This window comes from Dermacentor silvarum, chromosome 10, assembly GCF_013339745.2.
Source record: "Dermacentor silvarum isolate Dsil-2018 chromosome 10, BIME_Dsil_1.4, whole genome shotgun sequence".
Classification (NCBI taxonomy): Eukaryota; Metazoa; Arthropoda; class Arachnida; order Ixodida; family Ixodidae; genus Dermacentor; species Dermacentor silvarum.
The window spans coordinates 3,315,123-3,329,416 of record NC_051163.1 but is presented as its reverse complement, the minus strand read 5'-3'; the positions used below and the strand labels follow the sequence as shown (position 1 = coordinate 3,329,416).

General features: G+C 50.5%; 1 protein-coding gene across 3 annotated transcripts in view; it reads left to right on the top strand.

The window, feature by feature from the left end:
• The window catches only part of LOC119431233 (gamma-tubulin complex component 6), a 314,121-nt gene that overhangs the window by 278,476 nt on the left and 21,351 nt on the right, over positions 1–14,294 (top strand). For all 3 annotated transcript variants that reach the window (XM_037698710.2, XM_049657249.1, XM_037698709.2), the window contains exon 21: positions 10,029–10,225. In XM_037698710.2, the coding sequence (XP_037554638.1) occupies positions 10,029–10,225 (197 nt within the window). The remainder of the gene's footprint in view (positions 1–10,028; positions 10,226–14,294) is intronic.

Here is a 14,294-nt window from a genome sequence, read left to right as displayed (position 1 = left end):
TCGGAACTGCCTCAAGAAAAACATGTTAGTTCTGCACTGCGTGGTCTCAAGGACCAATGGATGCCTGGGGCTGTGGGCGCTAAACTGTTCCACTGAAGCGGCAGTGCTACCTCAAAGCCTAAAGATTGCCACGTTTCAGGAAGACTCTCCTGTATCCGTGGCAGTACTTACAGAGCTACCCGATGGAGGAGCAACCAGTGTCTCGAGCCCCGGGAGCTCAAAGATACTTTCCATGATTGATAAATCACTCAGTGATCACGAGCGTCGAGTGTTAATGGCCCTACTTACGAAACACACCCCGGTATTCGACATTGCGCATCACGATGGCCCGCCATCGATTCCTGCATCCAGAACTCGTCACCGCATCAACACAGGAGCTGCCCAGCCAATCCGACAAAAACCCTATCGTGTGTCCCCGTCAGAACGCAAGATAATCAGCGATCAAGTCCAAGAAATGCTATGCAAAGGCATTATTCGAGAATCATCTAGTCCTTGGGCAGCCCCCATGATGTTGGTGAAGAAGAAAGACGGTACGTGGCGGTTCTGCATTGATTATCGTCGCCTAAACGCTGTTACTAAGAAAGATGCATATCCGCTCCCACGACTTGACGATGCCATCGACTGCCTCTTTGCGGCATCTTACTTTTCCTCCATTGATTTACAGTCAGGTTACTGGCACATTCCTATGCACAAGGACGACAGAGAAAAGACAGCATTTGTAACGCCATTGCCCACAATGTTCGAAAGGTTCATGGACACGATATTACGCGGCTTGAAATGGGAAGTTTTCATGTGCTACTTAGACGACGTTGTGATCTTCGGGCGAACGTTTAGTGAGCACGAGCGTTTGGACTTTGGTCTTGAACTGCTTGGAGAAAGCGGGTCTTGTGCTCAATTAAAAAAAATGCCGTTTTGGGGAACGACAATCTCTTGTGCTAGGACATCTCGTCGCGAAAGAAGGCATCCGACCAGATCCACAAAAGACTGCGGCCGTAGAAGCATTTAAGGTACCCAACTCTGTCAAGCAGTTAAGAAGTTTCTGGGGCTTGTGCTCCTACTTTCGCCGATTCATTCCCCGGTTTGCCGACATGGCTCATCCCCTTAACGCCTTCTCCAAAAAGGCGTTCCTATTAAGTGGACTGCAGATTGCGACTCATCGTTTCGCCAGCTGAAGTTCCTGTTGACGTCCCAACCGATTCTTGGCCACTTTGATCCTTCATCACCAACTGAGATTCACACCAATGCCAGTGGCGTAGGCATCGGTGCTGTGCTAGTTCAGTGTATTGGCGACAGTGAGCACTTGATCTCGTACGCTAGCCGGTACTTGAGCCGCTCCGAGCGCAACTACACAGTGACCGAACAAGAGTGTCTGGCGGTCATCTTCGCAGTGCAACGGTTTCATTCGTATCTCTACGGGCACCCCTTTACTGTGATAACAGATCATCATTCACTATACTGGCTTGTGAATCTGCAGGATCCCTCAGGAGTACTAGCGTGCTGGGCTCTCCGCCTACAGGAATACGATTTCGTTATTTTCTACGAAGGTGACCGGCAACATGCTGACGCTGATTGTCTCTCTCGGATGCCACTTCCAACAACTGAATGCGATGTGGACATCTTTGATGAATACATCACTTTTGTGTCCCCGGAATTTCCGGATATGGGTACCGTCATATCCGAGTAGCACAAGGACGAGAGCTTACAACCGCTCTTTGCGGCAGCACAGGAGTCAGTCGCAGGCAGTTGCTTTCGCCTACGCGATGGTGGCGCGCTGTATAAGAAGAGCTAGTCGACCACCGGTGCACACTACCTTTTAGTTGTCCCCAAGAACCCTCGCAGCCAAGTATTATACGCCATGCACAATGACCCAACTTCCGGTCATCTTGGTTCCACACTGTGGGGATCGAGGGGCCTTCCCGCGCCTCGCCCCCCAGCTCGCGCCGCATGGGCCTGTCACCGCTTCGATGTGCGCCCTTGCACCGTAGCTACATTTCTCCAATCACCGGCATGGTAGGGAATGAAGTCCAGCTACCTGCTAGTGGGAGAAAGCTGACTAGGCGCGTCTAAAGGCGGGTGAGCATGAGAGGGTATATTAGGCCCAAAAGGGTCTGTCACCACTTCAACATGCGCCTTCGCACCGTAGCTGTGTCTCTCCGTTCATCGGCATGGTAGGGAATAAAGTCCGGCTACCAGCTGGTGGGAGAAAACCTGCCTAGGTGCGTTTTCGTAGGTTGTACCGGTGGCGTGGCCTGGGGCCAGCCGTATCACGGTTTGCCTGCGGTTCGTTGACCGCCTCCCCCTCTCCCCAGTCGTTGCTACGGGCAACGAAAGGTTTGAGGTCCGAGACGTGAACTGGACCGCCGACTGGTCTCCCTTGGGAGTCAGCCAGCTTGTATACCAGAGGGGACATTTTGGTCTCCACTCGGTACAGGTCCAACCATTTGGCTGACAGGGAGGCAGAGATGCCTTTGGCGGCGTCACTCAAGACATGGTTGCGTCTGACGACGAGATCGCCGACACCATAGTGCACGTCCCTATGTGACCGGTCGTACTGGGCTTTTTGTCCAGCTCGCGCTTTTGCTAGGTTGGAATGGGCCAGGTCAAGGGCCGCGTCCATCCGTGAGCGCAGTTCCGCCGCGTAGCCGGAAAGGCCGGCTTTCATGGCGCACGCCCTGCTGCCGGTCCGCAGAACGCGGTCCATGGGGTTTGGCAGCTCTCTCCCGAAGTTGAGGAAAGCGGGCGTGTACCCAGTCGAACGGTTCACCGTGGACCGGAAGGAGAAGCCTATCTCGTTAAGACAGACATCCCAATCCCTATGTTGCTGGGCAAAGGCCGCGAGCAAGGGCTTAAGGTTCCGGTTAATCCGTTCTGTCGGGTTGGCCTGTGGGTGATACGTGGTTGTCTTGTGGTGCTTAATGCCAAAGGCAGCACACGCATCCACGAACATCTTGGCCGTGAAGTAGGACGCATTGTCTGTTATCAGCTCCGCCGGAAAGCCAAAGCGGTTAAAGACCTCGGTCAACTTGTCCCAGATTGTGCGTGCCGTTAACTTCCGAATGGGAAAAAGTTCAACCCATTTCGTGAAGTGATCTGTGACAGCCAGGAGAAAAACGTAGCCTCGCCGGCTTCTGGGAAAAGGTCCCATAATGTCACAGGCCGCGACTTGCCAGGGTAGCTGGCTGTCGATTGGCTGCATGAGCCCGGGGGATTTGCCCGCGCGAGGCTTCATACATTGGCACACGCGGCATGAGCGGGCGTAGTGAAGAGCGTCACACTTCATGCCTGGCCAGGTAGCGGAGTGGCACAACTTTTGGAAGGTCTTAAGGCCACTCGCATGTCCGGCCACCCGCGAGTCGTGGAAATAGCTCAGGGTGGCTTTCCTTAGACTGCGGGTTATCACCACCTTGAAAGACTCCTGGGGAGCCTCCTCAGATGGGATATAGCGCAGGAGAGCTTTATCGGCGTCAAGCAGATACGTATCCAACGTGCCCGCAGCAATACTAGCTGTCCGGGTACGCCCGGCGGCTTTGCCGCCCCACTCCTCTTGGGAGCTCGGCTCTTGGAGCCTGTCAACGATTTGTATTTACAAAACGGGTCGTTCTGCTTAAGTAGATACGGATCCCACGTGCCCGCAACAATACAAGCTGCGTGGCACTCGGCGCCAACAGCAATACCAGCTGTCCGGGTGCGCCCGGCGGCTTTGCCGCCCCGCTCCTCTTGGGAGCTCGGCTCTTTGAGCCCGTCAACGATTGCTATTTACAAAATGGATCGCTCTGCTGAGCCTTTAGCAGCTCTTGCCTGCTGAAGACAATACCCGATGAAGTAACGGGATCCACCAGGTAAACGTCCTCTCCCGGGGCTGGCAATCCGAGGATCGCTTCGCCGTCGGGGGTCGCGCCTTTCGAGCCATTGGAGACACAGGCTCCGGTCTCTACTAAATGCATGAGGTTCGCGCGTTTTGAGCCATTGGAGACTGAGGCTCCGGCTTCTACTTGGTGCGAATGCTCACGGGAGTGGCAGACCAAAGGATCAAACGCCGAAACAGGGGCTCGCGACAAGGCGTCCGCCACCACGTTTGAACTCCCTTTCCGGTAGCGCAGAACAAGGTACCACTGCCATGTCAACGCCCAGCGCGCGAGGCGGCCCAATGGCTCGCACAAGCGCTTAAGCCGGATTGTACGTCTCCACGGCAAACGGCACGTACGCTAACGCCAACTTCCGGAGAGCAAAAAGGACCAACAGACAGGTGGTCCGCTCAATGCACGACCAACCGAATGGGGCCAGTAACCGGCAAAGAGAAGAGCTGGGCTGCCGCTCCGACAGGCGCATGAGGCCTCACATGACCGGCAGACGGATCGACAGCGGAGCGGGGTGACACACGCATGTCGAAAATGTCGCTCGGATGCGCGTGAGACAAGCGGCAGGCGGAAAACGCGGCAACTTTGTCGGCTGAGCGGGGTGGCTCGCGCTCGACATTGCTTCCCAGCTGCGCTCGGGACAAGGAGAGGCCAGCGAGCAATTTGCACCAACAGCGAGGCAGGGAGGCTCAGCTGCGGCGCACGGGACTCCGAACTGCGCTCGGGACAAAGGCAGGCCAGCGAGCGAGCTCGCAGCCTACGGCGTAGCGGGAAGGCTGCACCGCGGCGTATCCGTCTGAGAAATGCGCTCGGGACGACGGTGGGCCAGCGAGCGTATGCGTGCGAGCATCTAAGCAGGGTGGCTCCGATGCGGCACGTGGCGCAGTGAACGACGCTCGGGACAAAGGGAGTCCGGCGAGCGTATTCGTGCGAGCATCTAAGCGGGGTGGCTCCGATGTGGCACGTTGGGCACAACTGAGCTCGGGACAAAGGCCAGCAAGCGGAGACAGCACGCCGGAGGGGCTAGTAGGCACCTGCTCCCCGCGCGTCTCAAACAGTTGATAAAACCCGTAACTGGCGTGGCTATATAGGACTAGCGTACACATCCGAGCTGTCGACATCACCTAGGGCGCTCCAAGGAAGGGATCGCTCTCGGTGGCCGAAAGCATGGGGTCGCGAAGGCGAACCTACCTCGTGCTATCGGTGTCGTTCGCTCCGAAGGACGATAAGTCCGCAGCCAGGGGGTCAGGCAGGAACGAGGGCCGTGAAGGGGCCTGCTCTGATACCATGCCGAAACCACGTTGGGCGCCAGTAATGTGGAGAATGCAGTTAATAAAGGTGACGGTTGGTCATGCAGGTGTCGCGCTCTCTTTGGCTGGCGGCGGTCTTTAGGAGGGGGGAATGTGGGGATCGAGGGGCCTTCCCGCGCCTCGCCCCCAGCTCGCGCGTGGCGCTTAGCTCAATCTCCGGGAACCGCCGCCATAACGGCAACATGGCGGACATGGCGAGCGCGCCGGACTTACTTTCCCGCGCAAACCGTGCTTCTCCCCCCCGGGATTGGACTTGCCCCGCGAGAGCACGTCACCGGGACGCGCCCTGATTGGCCTCCCGCGCGGCGGCCCCCGGGCACCCTCTCCACCCGAGCTCTCGCCCGCTGAGCGCTTCCTCGCCGCGGGAGAGGCTCACAGGCTCGCAACGAGGTGGTTACATGAGGCCTTTGTTCTCGCGACTCCTCGTTATCGCGCTTGGCAGACCGCTACCCGGTTAGCCCTAGCGCAGCGGGCGCGTGTACTCGATCGGTCTTGCGGCGAGCCTTGGCCCGTAAGCGCCGTGACTGTAGCACTGAGCTGTACCTTGGGTGAATAAACCCGTGTTTGTTGGCGATCTGACTCCGGAGCCTTCTCTGCGCCGTGTCGGAGAGTCGACGAACCCTGCCGTAGCGCCTTTGTGCGTTGCGGAGTGGAGGAGCGTCGTGCCCTTTCTGACCGTCGCTCGTAGGGTAAGCCTTGTGCAAACCCATCTCCACAACACATACGCTCTACTGGGCTCAACAGCGTTTTTACTGGCCTAAGATGCGGAAGGACATCGAACGGTACATCGCCAGCTGCTCTCAATGCCAGCGCTACAAGCGTCCTCCACAAGCGCCACACGGCCTGCTTCAACCAGTTTCCCCTTCTAGCGTCCCCTTTGAGCAAGTTGGTATAGATCTTCTAGGCCCTTTCCCGTGATCCTCCAACGACAATCCTTGGGTTATCGTTTGCGTAGATCACTTTACCCGCTATTGTGAGACCGCCGCATTGCCATCGGCCACAGCTACAGCAGTTTCTATCTTCTTGCTGGCTCACGTTATACTCCGACATGGACCTCCTCGCATAGTAATCAGCGATCGTGGGCGACAATTTACCGCGGGCGTAGTTGAAGAAACAGTTCGTCTGTGTTCATATAGCTTCCGCTATTCTACACCCTACCATCGACGAACTAATGGTCTGGTCGAGCGTACAAACAGAACGCTTGCCAACATGCTGTCCATGTACGTCGATTCGGCACACAAGAATTGGGACAGTATCTTGCCTTTCATTACCTATGCCTTTAATACCGCGAGACACCAGACTACTGGTTACTCACCATTTTTCCTTCTTTATGCTCGTCCGCCGCGCTACACCCTTGACACCATATTGCCCTACTTCGCTCATGACGAGTCAATTGATGAGATCCTCTGTCGAGCAGAAGAAGCGCTACGCTTCGCTAGGCTACGCACCCTGGCATCGCAGGACCGGTCCAAGATACGCTATGACAGGCGTCACCGCCACGTTTACTTCGATCCTGGTGACCTTGTGTGGCTCTGGACACCGTTGCGGAAGCATGGCTTGTGCCAGAAGTTTCTCGCCCACTACGTTGGCCCCTACGTTATTCTGGAGCGCCTCAGCGAAGTGAACTATCGCATTGCGCGTCTCACGAGCAGTGGACGACGCTCGGCCAAGGCTGAATTGACACACGTCGCGCGTCTGAGGCGGTACAATCCACATGACTGACTCGCCCGGCGGGTTACACACGAGGTTTTAACCTCGTGTGTGTGTGTTCGTGTGTGTGTGTGTTTTTTTTTTTTTTTTTGGTTGAACAAGTTTTTCCGTTTATTGTTCGGTCCCTGCAAGGTCTGGAAAATCATTCGGCGACTGTATGGAGTGCCCTAACCTATGGATCGCATGTTGCTGCCAGCCGAAAACTACGAATTATCCAGATAGAGCCACGCAGGCTATTCAAATTCTTCGAATTAACCAAAGTTTTGAATTTACCGAGTTCGAATTATCGAGGTTTTACTTATTGTATAAAGATGAAAACCAAATCAACAGCGAGATTGTAGAAACATACGTCATGCTTGTTAACTCAGTGTCACGGAGCGGCATATTTTCGAATGGTTTGGACGCTGATTAACGACACGCTGAATTACAAGCGTCAAAAACGTGGGCTCCTGACTCTGCAGCGTATAATTTACTCGACATCGACACGCCGAATTACGGGCGTCAAAAGCGTCGTGGCCGCTCGGGGTGCCATCCCGATTCCAGACGCGACACGCCGATTACGGACCCAGAAGTGTGCGTGTACGTCTGCGTGGTATGCCGGGTGCGACCTTGGCCCTTGACATTGGGAGAGAGGAGAATCTGCGGGTCTTCGTCCATGGTGAAAGGGACGCGGCCAAGACTGTTGGGAGCTAGGAGCCGTGAATTCGGAGAACTCTACATAGCGGCAGTTTCCCTACATAGGGAACTAGGGAAAGGAGAGGCTATTTAAGCGCAGGTTTTGGGCCCTGCTGATTAGTCTAGAAGCTGAACCTATGCGCTGCTGAGAAGCCGTTGGGGGGCTAGAGCCGTCCAGTATCGCCTGGGCCGCCTGGCCACGTCGGAACTCCGAGGAACTTGTTGACGTACGAGACGTCAAACCAGCGTCTGCAACGAAGCTCACGGTAGTTCGCCTCAAGTTAGCTCAACCTGCTTGAGAGAAGACGTCCAATCTAGACTCCCGGGAAATCCAGCTCAGCAATTCGCATCCACCTCGACAAGATCGGACCGCCAGCATTCTTCGGGAAAGCTTTGTGCACCGACTTCCACGGTTTATAGACTTGCTGCTGCTGCCCGGCCATGCGTATGACACCATTTGTTTTCTTTTGAACTTTGCTTTAGTGAAATACTGTTAAGTGTATTCTTGTCTATTTGATCCTCGCACTGTTTCATATGTATATGTTCTGTTAATTGCTCGTATTTATTGGTCTTCATCATTCTGTGATATTAAGTTCAGGTGTGTTAGTCTGTCTTGTGTTTTTTTTTCTTATTATATTAACTTGTGTATATTTATCAGCCGATAAATATCTTTTTTTTTTTTTTTTTTGTACTCCCGACTCTGACTCTTTTCACTGTGCTTGCTTGCGTACGGAACGACCAACCAGCTTGTCTACCCCGTCGATCAACTTCGCGCCGACGACAAATCGGGGACAGCTGTGACACTCAGGCACATGTGTCAGCCAGACTTCTATATCTCTGCATGATAAAGGAACCAAGTATTTGAATGGCAAGATAGGCTGACACCCTTTCACCACTTGTACGCATAGCATGATACCATTATGTGTATATTTAATCACTTGTATGAAAAAGTAAGCCAGTTGTCAGTCCACGCTCATATCATCCACTTCCTATGTCTTTCGTCCACTGCCCACCCCTAAGAACATGTTGAGAGACTAAGTCAGTTTACACTGATAAAGCATGCTTTGAAAACTCTATTTTCATTATTTCAATAATAAGTTGATTATTAGAAGAGAAAATGAAGGTCAGTTTTATTAAGCGCCATTACCAGTATGTCAGTGTGATTTCAGTGTCTGTGATTTCATCTGACAGCAAGCTGCTGCAGTAACTTCGAGGCGGTGTCGCCACCCGTCTCTTGATTTTACGTCTTTTCTCGCTTACCAAGCATTTTGTCACACTGTTTCCGTACCATGCCCATTGGGCATCGTTAGCCCGCTATCATTGGTTTGAAATTCCGCTTTCGAGACTTTCCACACCGCTCACTGAGACACTGCGCCATCTGACGTAAAGGAGAACTATATTTTTGTTTTCTAAGCAGTTCACTTTTTTCCCGCCAGGCAGTAATTTTCAAACGTCCGAACGTGCCTCCGAGAGCGGCATGCGCATTTTGAAAGATTGGAGATCTTGTGATTTTGCTGCATCTGCGGCTGATTTAATAGATAGATCGAGCAGCAGCGAGTCTGAGGATGCTGCTTTTTTATCAGAATTTGACTCTGAGAACGACGACGTCACAAACCAGCCCGGAACATCGGCTGCCACAGCCCGGCACGCACAACTGTAGTGCTCGCAGTTAAATTTTTGCAACGGAATACCTGTTCAATGAAAACTTTTTATTGTTTCAAAGATAGTGTCATTAGACGGCAATACATTTTTTATATCTCACAATTTTCGTTTCATTTTTTCTTAGTAGATACAAGCGTGTCTTTACAAACTTCGTTCAATTTTATCCCACAATCTTGATTTTGGCAGTTTACATCTTTTTATGACACATCTCGTTAATAAAACTTTTGAGCATGAGAAGTGTATTCATTCTGCTTTTTGTTTATGTATTACATAAAATATTGAGTGCAGTAGTTCCTTCAGAAAAAAAATCTGGTGTAACGTACAAAAAACATCTATTTTCCCCATGGTACTATAGTAGGGAAAGAGTTAAGAGCAGCTTTTTTGGTATTGTAGAAAGGTAATTTACTAATAAAAGTGAAATAATTTTTCTCGTTAGTGTCCCTTTAACTTGACAAGGATCTTTGGCTTAAGTCAGACACTTCTAGCCTTGTCAGAAGTCGATAACATCATTACAATGGAAAAGTCAGCTTAGAAAGGTATCCTAAAGAGCTTGAAGCATGTTTCCAACTGTACACATTCTTAGCTGCAAGGAATTTCAGCTTAGAAGGAGATTTCAATATTTTTTAGTATATGTGGATGAACAAGGTTTGTTTCCGCCTCCTTGAGTTTTGGCCTTTGGCATTGAACCTTGAACCAATACAAACCTTGAATCAGTAGCAGCCAGCTCAAATCAGCAGCTTTCTGCAACAAGCCACTTTCACAGGGTCATTCCTAGTTTACATGTATTGCCGTCTCTCTTGCCTCTTCTGCACAGATTGCTTCTAGGACGTAGGGCTGTACCTGTCCGCAAGTTACTGCACGAAGCACTCAACACGGTGCTGTTTTTCCAAGCAGAGCTTGCAGAGTACTCATGGCGCATTCAGGATGGTGTCCAGCTGAGCCACCCATCTTTTGCCAAGTTTGTAGCTGCCCACACCAAGTTTCAGAAAACTGTGGCCACACTGCAGACAGGTAAGAAGCACAGTGACACAAAGTGAGGCTGCCATAAAATGAAAGGGTGCTTTCATAGGGCCCATCAGTTACAGCTGTGTGTGGAGGTTTGAGGATGCTACATGTAGTTGGGCAGCATGATGGATCCTCTGCAATGAAATTCTGCTGATAGTGAACTAGCTGCTCACCTGGGTCAAGTCAGTGGGACAGAACTGCAACAGATGTAGGGCCACCAAGGAAACGCTTCATCATCTTTTATGTTGGACAGATCTGCAACTTGGTGCCTTGACCTGTGTTCATCATCTAAAGGTCACGAATTTTGTGACTTTGATTAAGAGATTCTGGGGTTTTACATGCCAAAGCCACGATCTGATTACGACGCATGCCCTTTCTGTTCGAGGACCGAAGGAAGCTGGGCCACATATAAAACAATTCTTCTAAAGTGGCCAGAGACTGGGCCGGTATTTTGTAGCGATGTGTTATGCTTTATTCTGTGCTAGTCTTATCATCTACCGCTCACGGCCGGCTGATCCCGTTGATAACGTGAACGTACCGTCACTACGAGCACTGACGAAGCGTGAAATGCACGAAAAGGCATTAGCATTGGAAAAGGCATCGCTACAAAATACCGGCCATCGTGGCACTGCACTTGCCCACAACAATGCCACATCAGCACTGGTACAAGCCAAATGGTAGCATTGTCTGGCACATCGTCTGCTGCACTTTGAGCTACTACAGTCACATGTGCACAGTAGTTTGGCTGCAAACACATTCATGCCTCCCTATAAGCTGTACTGTGGTTCAGCTGATTTATTTGAATTAGCAACTAGTTTGCTCACAACGGCCTGCTACACTGGAATACATTATTGGACAACCATGTTGTAGCACGTTTGAAGGGAGTGTGGGTTTCGGGCATTGTAAGTAAGCTAAGGGTTAGGACCTCTGCACTTTCATCACTGTAGCGTAGGTACAGTTTGATCAGATTGGTTCGTCCTTCACTGGTACAGCAGCACACTAACACTGCATAGCGGAGCAATAATAGTTAATAACTTGCCGACACTGACAAGTTTTTGGTGTAAAGTGAAGACAACTTGAAGCCATGTACTACACTGCTTTACACCACATTAACACAAGGATAGGGTAAGCAGTCTGGTAACAGGAACAACCACAGCTCGTCTGGTTCCATGATCACAATATATTGCAGTGTGTTTTCATCTTGCTGTGTAGGCTGATATGGCATATGTATGGCACATTGTTGAATTCGGATTGTATGTGCACTAAGAGCACTGTTTCGTGACATCCAAACACTTTCTTTCAGCCTGGCATTGACCACTGCTGTGTGCATGAATTATCGCATGAACAGCAGTTATGAGCAAATTTATTTATTTATTTAGCATACCCTCAGGGCCATTATGGCATTATAGAAGGGAGTGGTTTACAAGCAAGCAGGTAAATTCAATAACTGGAGTTAATAAAGTATAACAAGATATATACAAAAACAAATGGCACCTAGATATACAGTTAAACCTGGATATAACGAAATTGACAAATTCCCGAAAAACTTCGTTATAAAAAGGATTTGGTTATATGCAGGTTCGGCACGAAAATTCGAAAAAGAAATGCTTACCGTATGTACTATCGCTCAAGATTTACTCCCAATATACTAAAGTTGCGATGAACAAAAAAGTCCCAGTTTCGCCCGAAAGGCAAAAGGCAAAGCATCGATTGCGACAGCAAATTAGCAGACAGCTATACGAAGTAAGGATAGTACAGTCAAACCTCGTTAATACGTACCCACTTAACACGCAATTGAGGTTTAAACGTAGTCACGAAGATTTCCCCACTCAGCCCCCACTTGAACCACATGTATTGGCTGACCGCTTAAGCTGTAGTCGCTCATTGCCGGTTAGTGCGTACTATTTTTCTTGTTCTACATGCACAGGCACAAAATCGGCAAAATCTCATGTGCGCAGACGTTCAATTCTCGAGTTGCGACGGTCGGGCGACAGTCGCCAGCGATAGTGAACTTACAACATGGCCACCATGACGTATTTCCTGCTCGTACAGCTGTTGCCGATTGCCGCGCACAAAAGCATGGCCTTCGAGATAAGTTCCCGGTATCGCGGAGAAGCTGCTGGTAGAGGGTGCGAATTCGCTGTCGCCGTCGGAGTTGTAACCGCGCAGAAGGTAGGCACGGCGGGGAAGGCGAGAAAGGGAGGCGTTTACTTCGGCGGCCGCCGCCGTATCTTGAAAGCGATCTGCGATGTGTAAAAAGTGTGTGCTCGCGCGGGCTTATCTTTAAAGCGAACTGCAGACAAGGGCAATATCTTGCGTTTCTTCATCGAAGCACTCATCCTTGGAATGTCACACCAGGTACTGGATGCGTGGACGCGTGTCGCTTCGCACAAGCAGGCGTTGTCGGAAACGAAGAGCGAGTGCCACGATGGCGTTGTAGTAGGGAGCCTACATGCAAGCGCTGTTTTAGGGTGGTGACAACCAGTAAGGGTGCTTGCCGCCGCCAGCTAAATTGGCGGGTAATATTTTCCGCCAAATATAGCATGTGGGAATCAAAATGGCGAAAAGACAAACCGACAGACCACGTTTCCCGCACCCGTTGGTGCCGTGAAACTAATTCATTTTTTAAAATAAACTTGGGCGTCAGCAGCCAGAGACCTATAGCGTGTCTGAGAGCAGTGCATGGCACATCTACGTTTTAGTTAAACAGGCTTGTAAGCGCAGTTTTTATTACAGCACACTTCGAAAAACACCCTTTAAATAGTGTGTACAAGTGGAAGGCAACGACAATGTTTAATGCAGTTCACATTCTTGGCATGAGAAAATACTACCACAAGTACGCCACCGTTCCTTATAACTTGTGGCTTTGTATGCTATTGAAAAAAATTAAGTTTGATGTGTTAAAATAAAAGAAACAGGCAACTAGTATATTAAAGGTGTATGCAGGTTTTGTGTGCGCATTGTTGGAAAACTAAATTAAAGAAATTTATTACATCGCGTGCCAAAATGGGTACATTAGAGCGTGACAAAAATAATGCAGGGATGCGCTGCGACCTCTAATGAAACTGAAAATCAAAATGGCTACTCACCAAATTTGGCAGTAAAAAGCGCTCAAAATTTTGGAGTTGTCACCACCATAAAACAGCGCTTACATGTAGGCTCCCTACGTTGTAGCATCATATAGTGTCACCTAGTGTCACGTTAGGGAAGTGAAGCGCAGAGACTTGCGCAGTAACCAAAAAGTGGCGCTGCCAGTGCGTTGAAAAAAAAAAGTTTTTTTTTTTTTAGTACCGTATGTAGCGTATGTTTTTTTTTTTTTTTTTTTCCTTCGGCAACATCAACAGGAAAAGGAGAGTGCCGGCTTAGCGGGCTAGGCCAGCTGCAGCAAGCGGCGGGATCAGGTTTGAATGAAGGGAGGGGGAAAGGTCACGCCCGGGGCGGCAAGATCGCCGGGTCGAGGGATGCAGGCCCACCTCGCGTGACGCCACCGCTTCGCATTCCGTCGCAGCAGATAAGGTGCTTCCACTTGCTGGTCACGCAAAAATGATAAAATTTGGGGCGAAATCTTTAGGCTGTCGGTGGGGAAAAATTTTATTTCGAGGGGGTCTCACGCTGCCACTTCGTTACGTAGAGGTCTCAAATACATGTGCTTCTATGGAGTAAGGGCGGGAAATAGAAAAACTTCGTTGTATCCAGGAATTCGTTATATGGATGTTCGTTTTAAGCAGGTTTAACTGTACAAAGTTAGCTATGGCGTTCGTGGATACAAGTTGAACAATGCAAAGAAAAAGGTTCCTAGTTATACAGCATTAGCTATGACGTTCTTAAATAATTGGTGATCTGCGATGGTAACTGTTGAAGCAGGAAGGTGATTCCACTCTTTGGAAGTGCGCGGTACAAATGGCTGCAAGAAAGCATTGGATCTGCATAATGGAACGCCGACCTTATCTATGAATATGATCTAGTCTCGGTGATACGTACGGTGGCGGGGAGATGTTGCGTAAGAGCGAGTGATGAAATAACATATTGACGCGAGATAGGCTGGCACCTGCGGCCGCCGATCGCTGCAACGAGA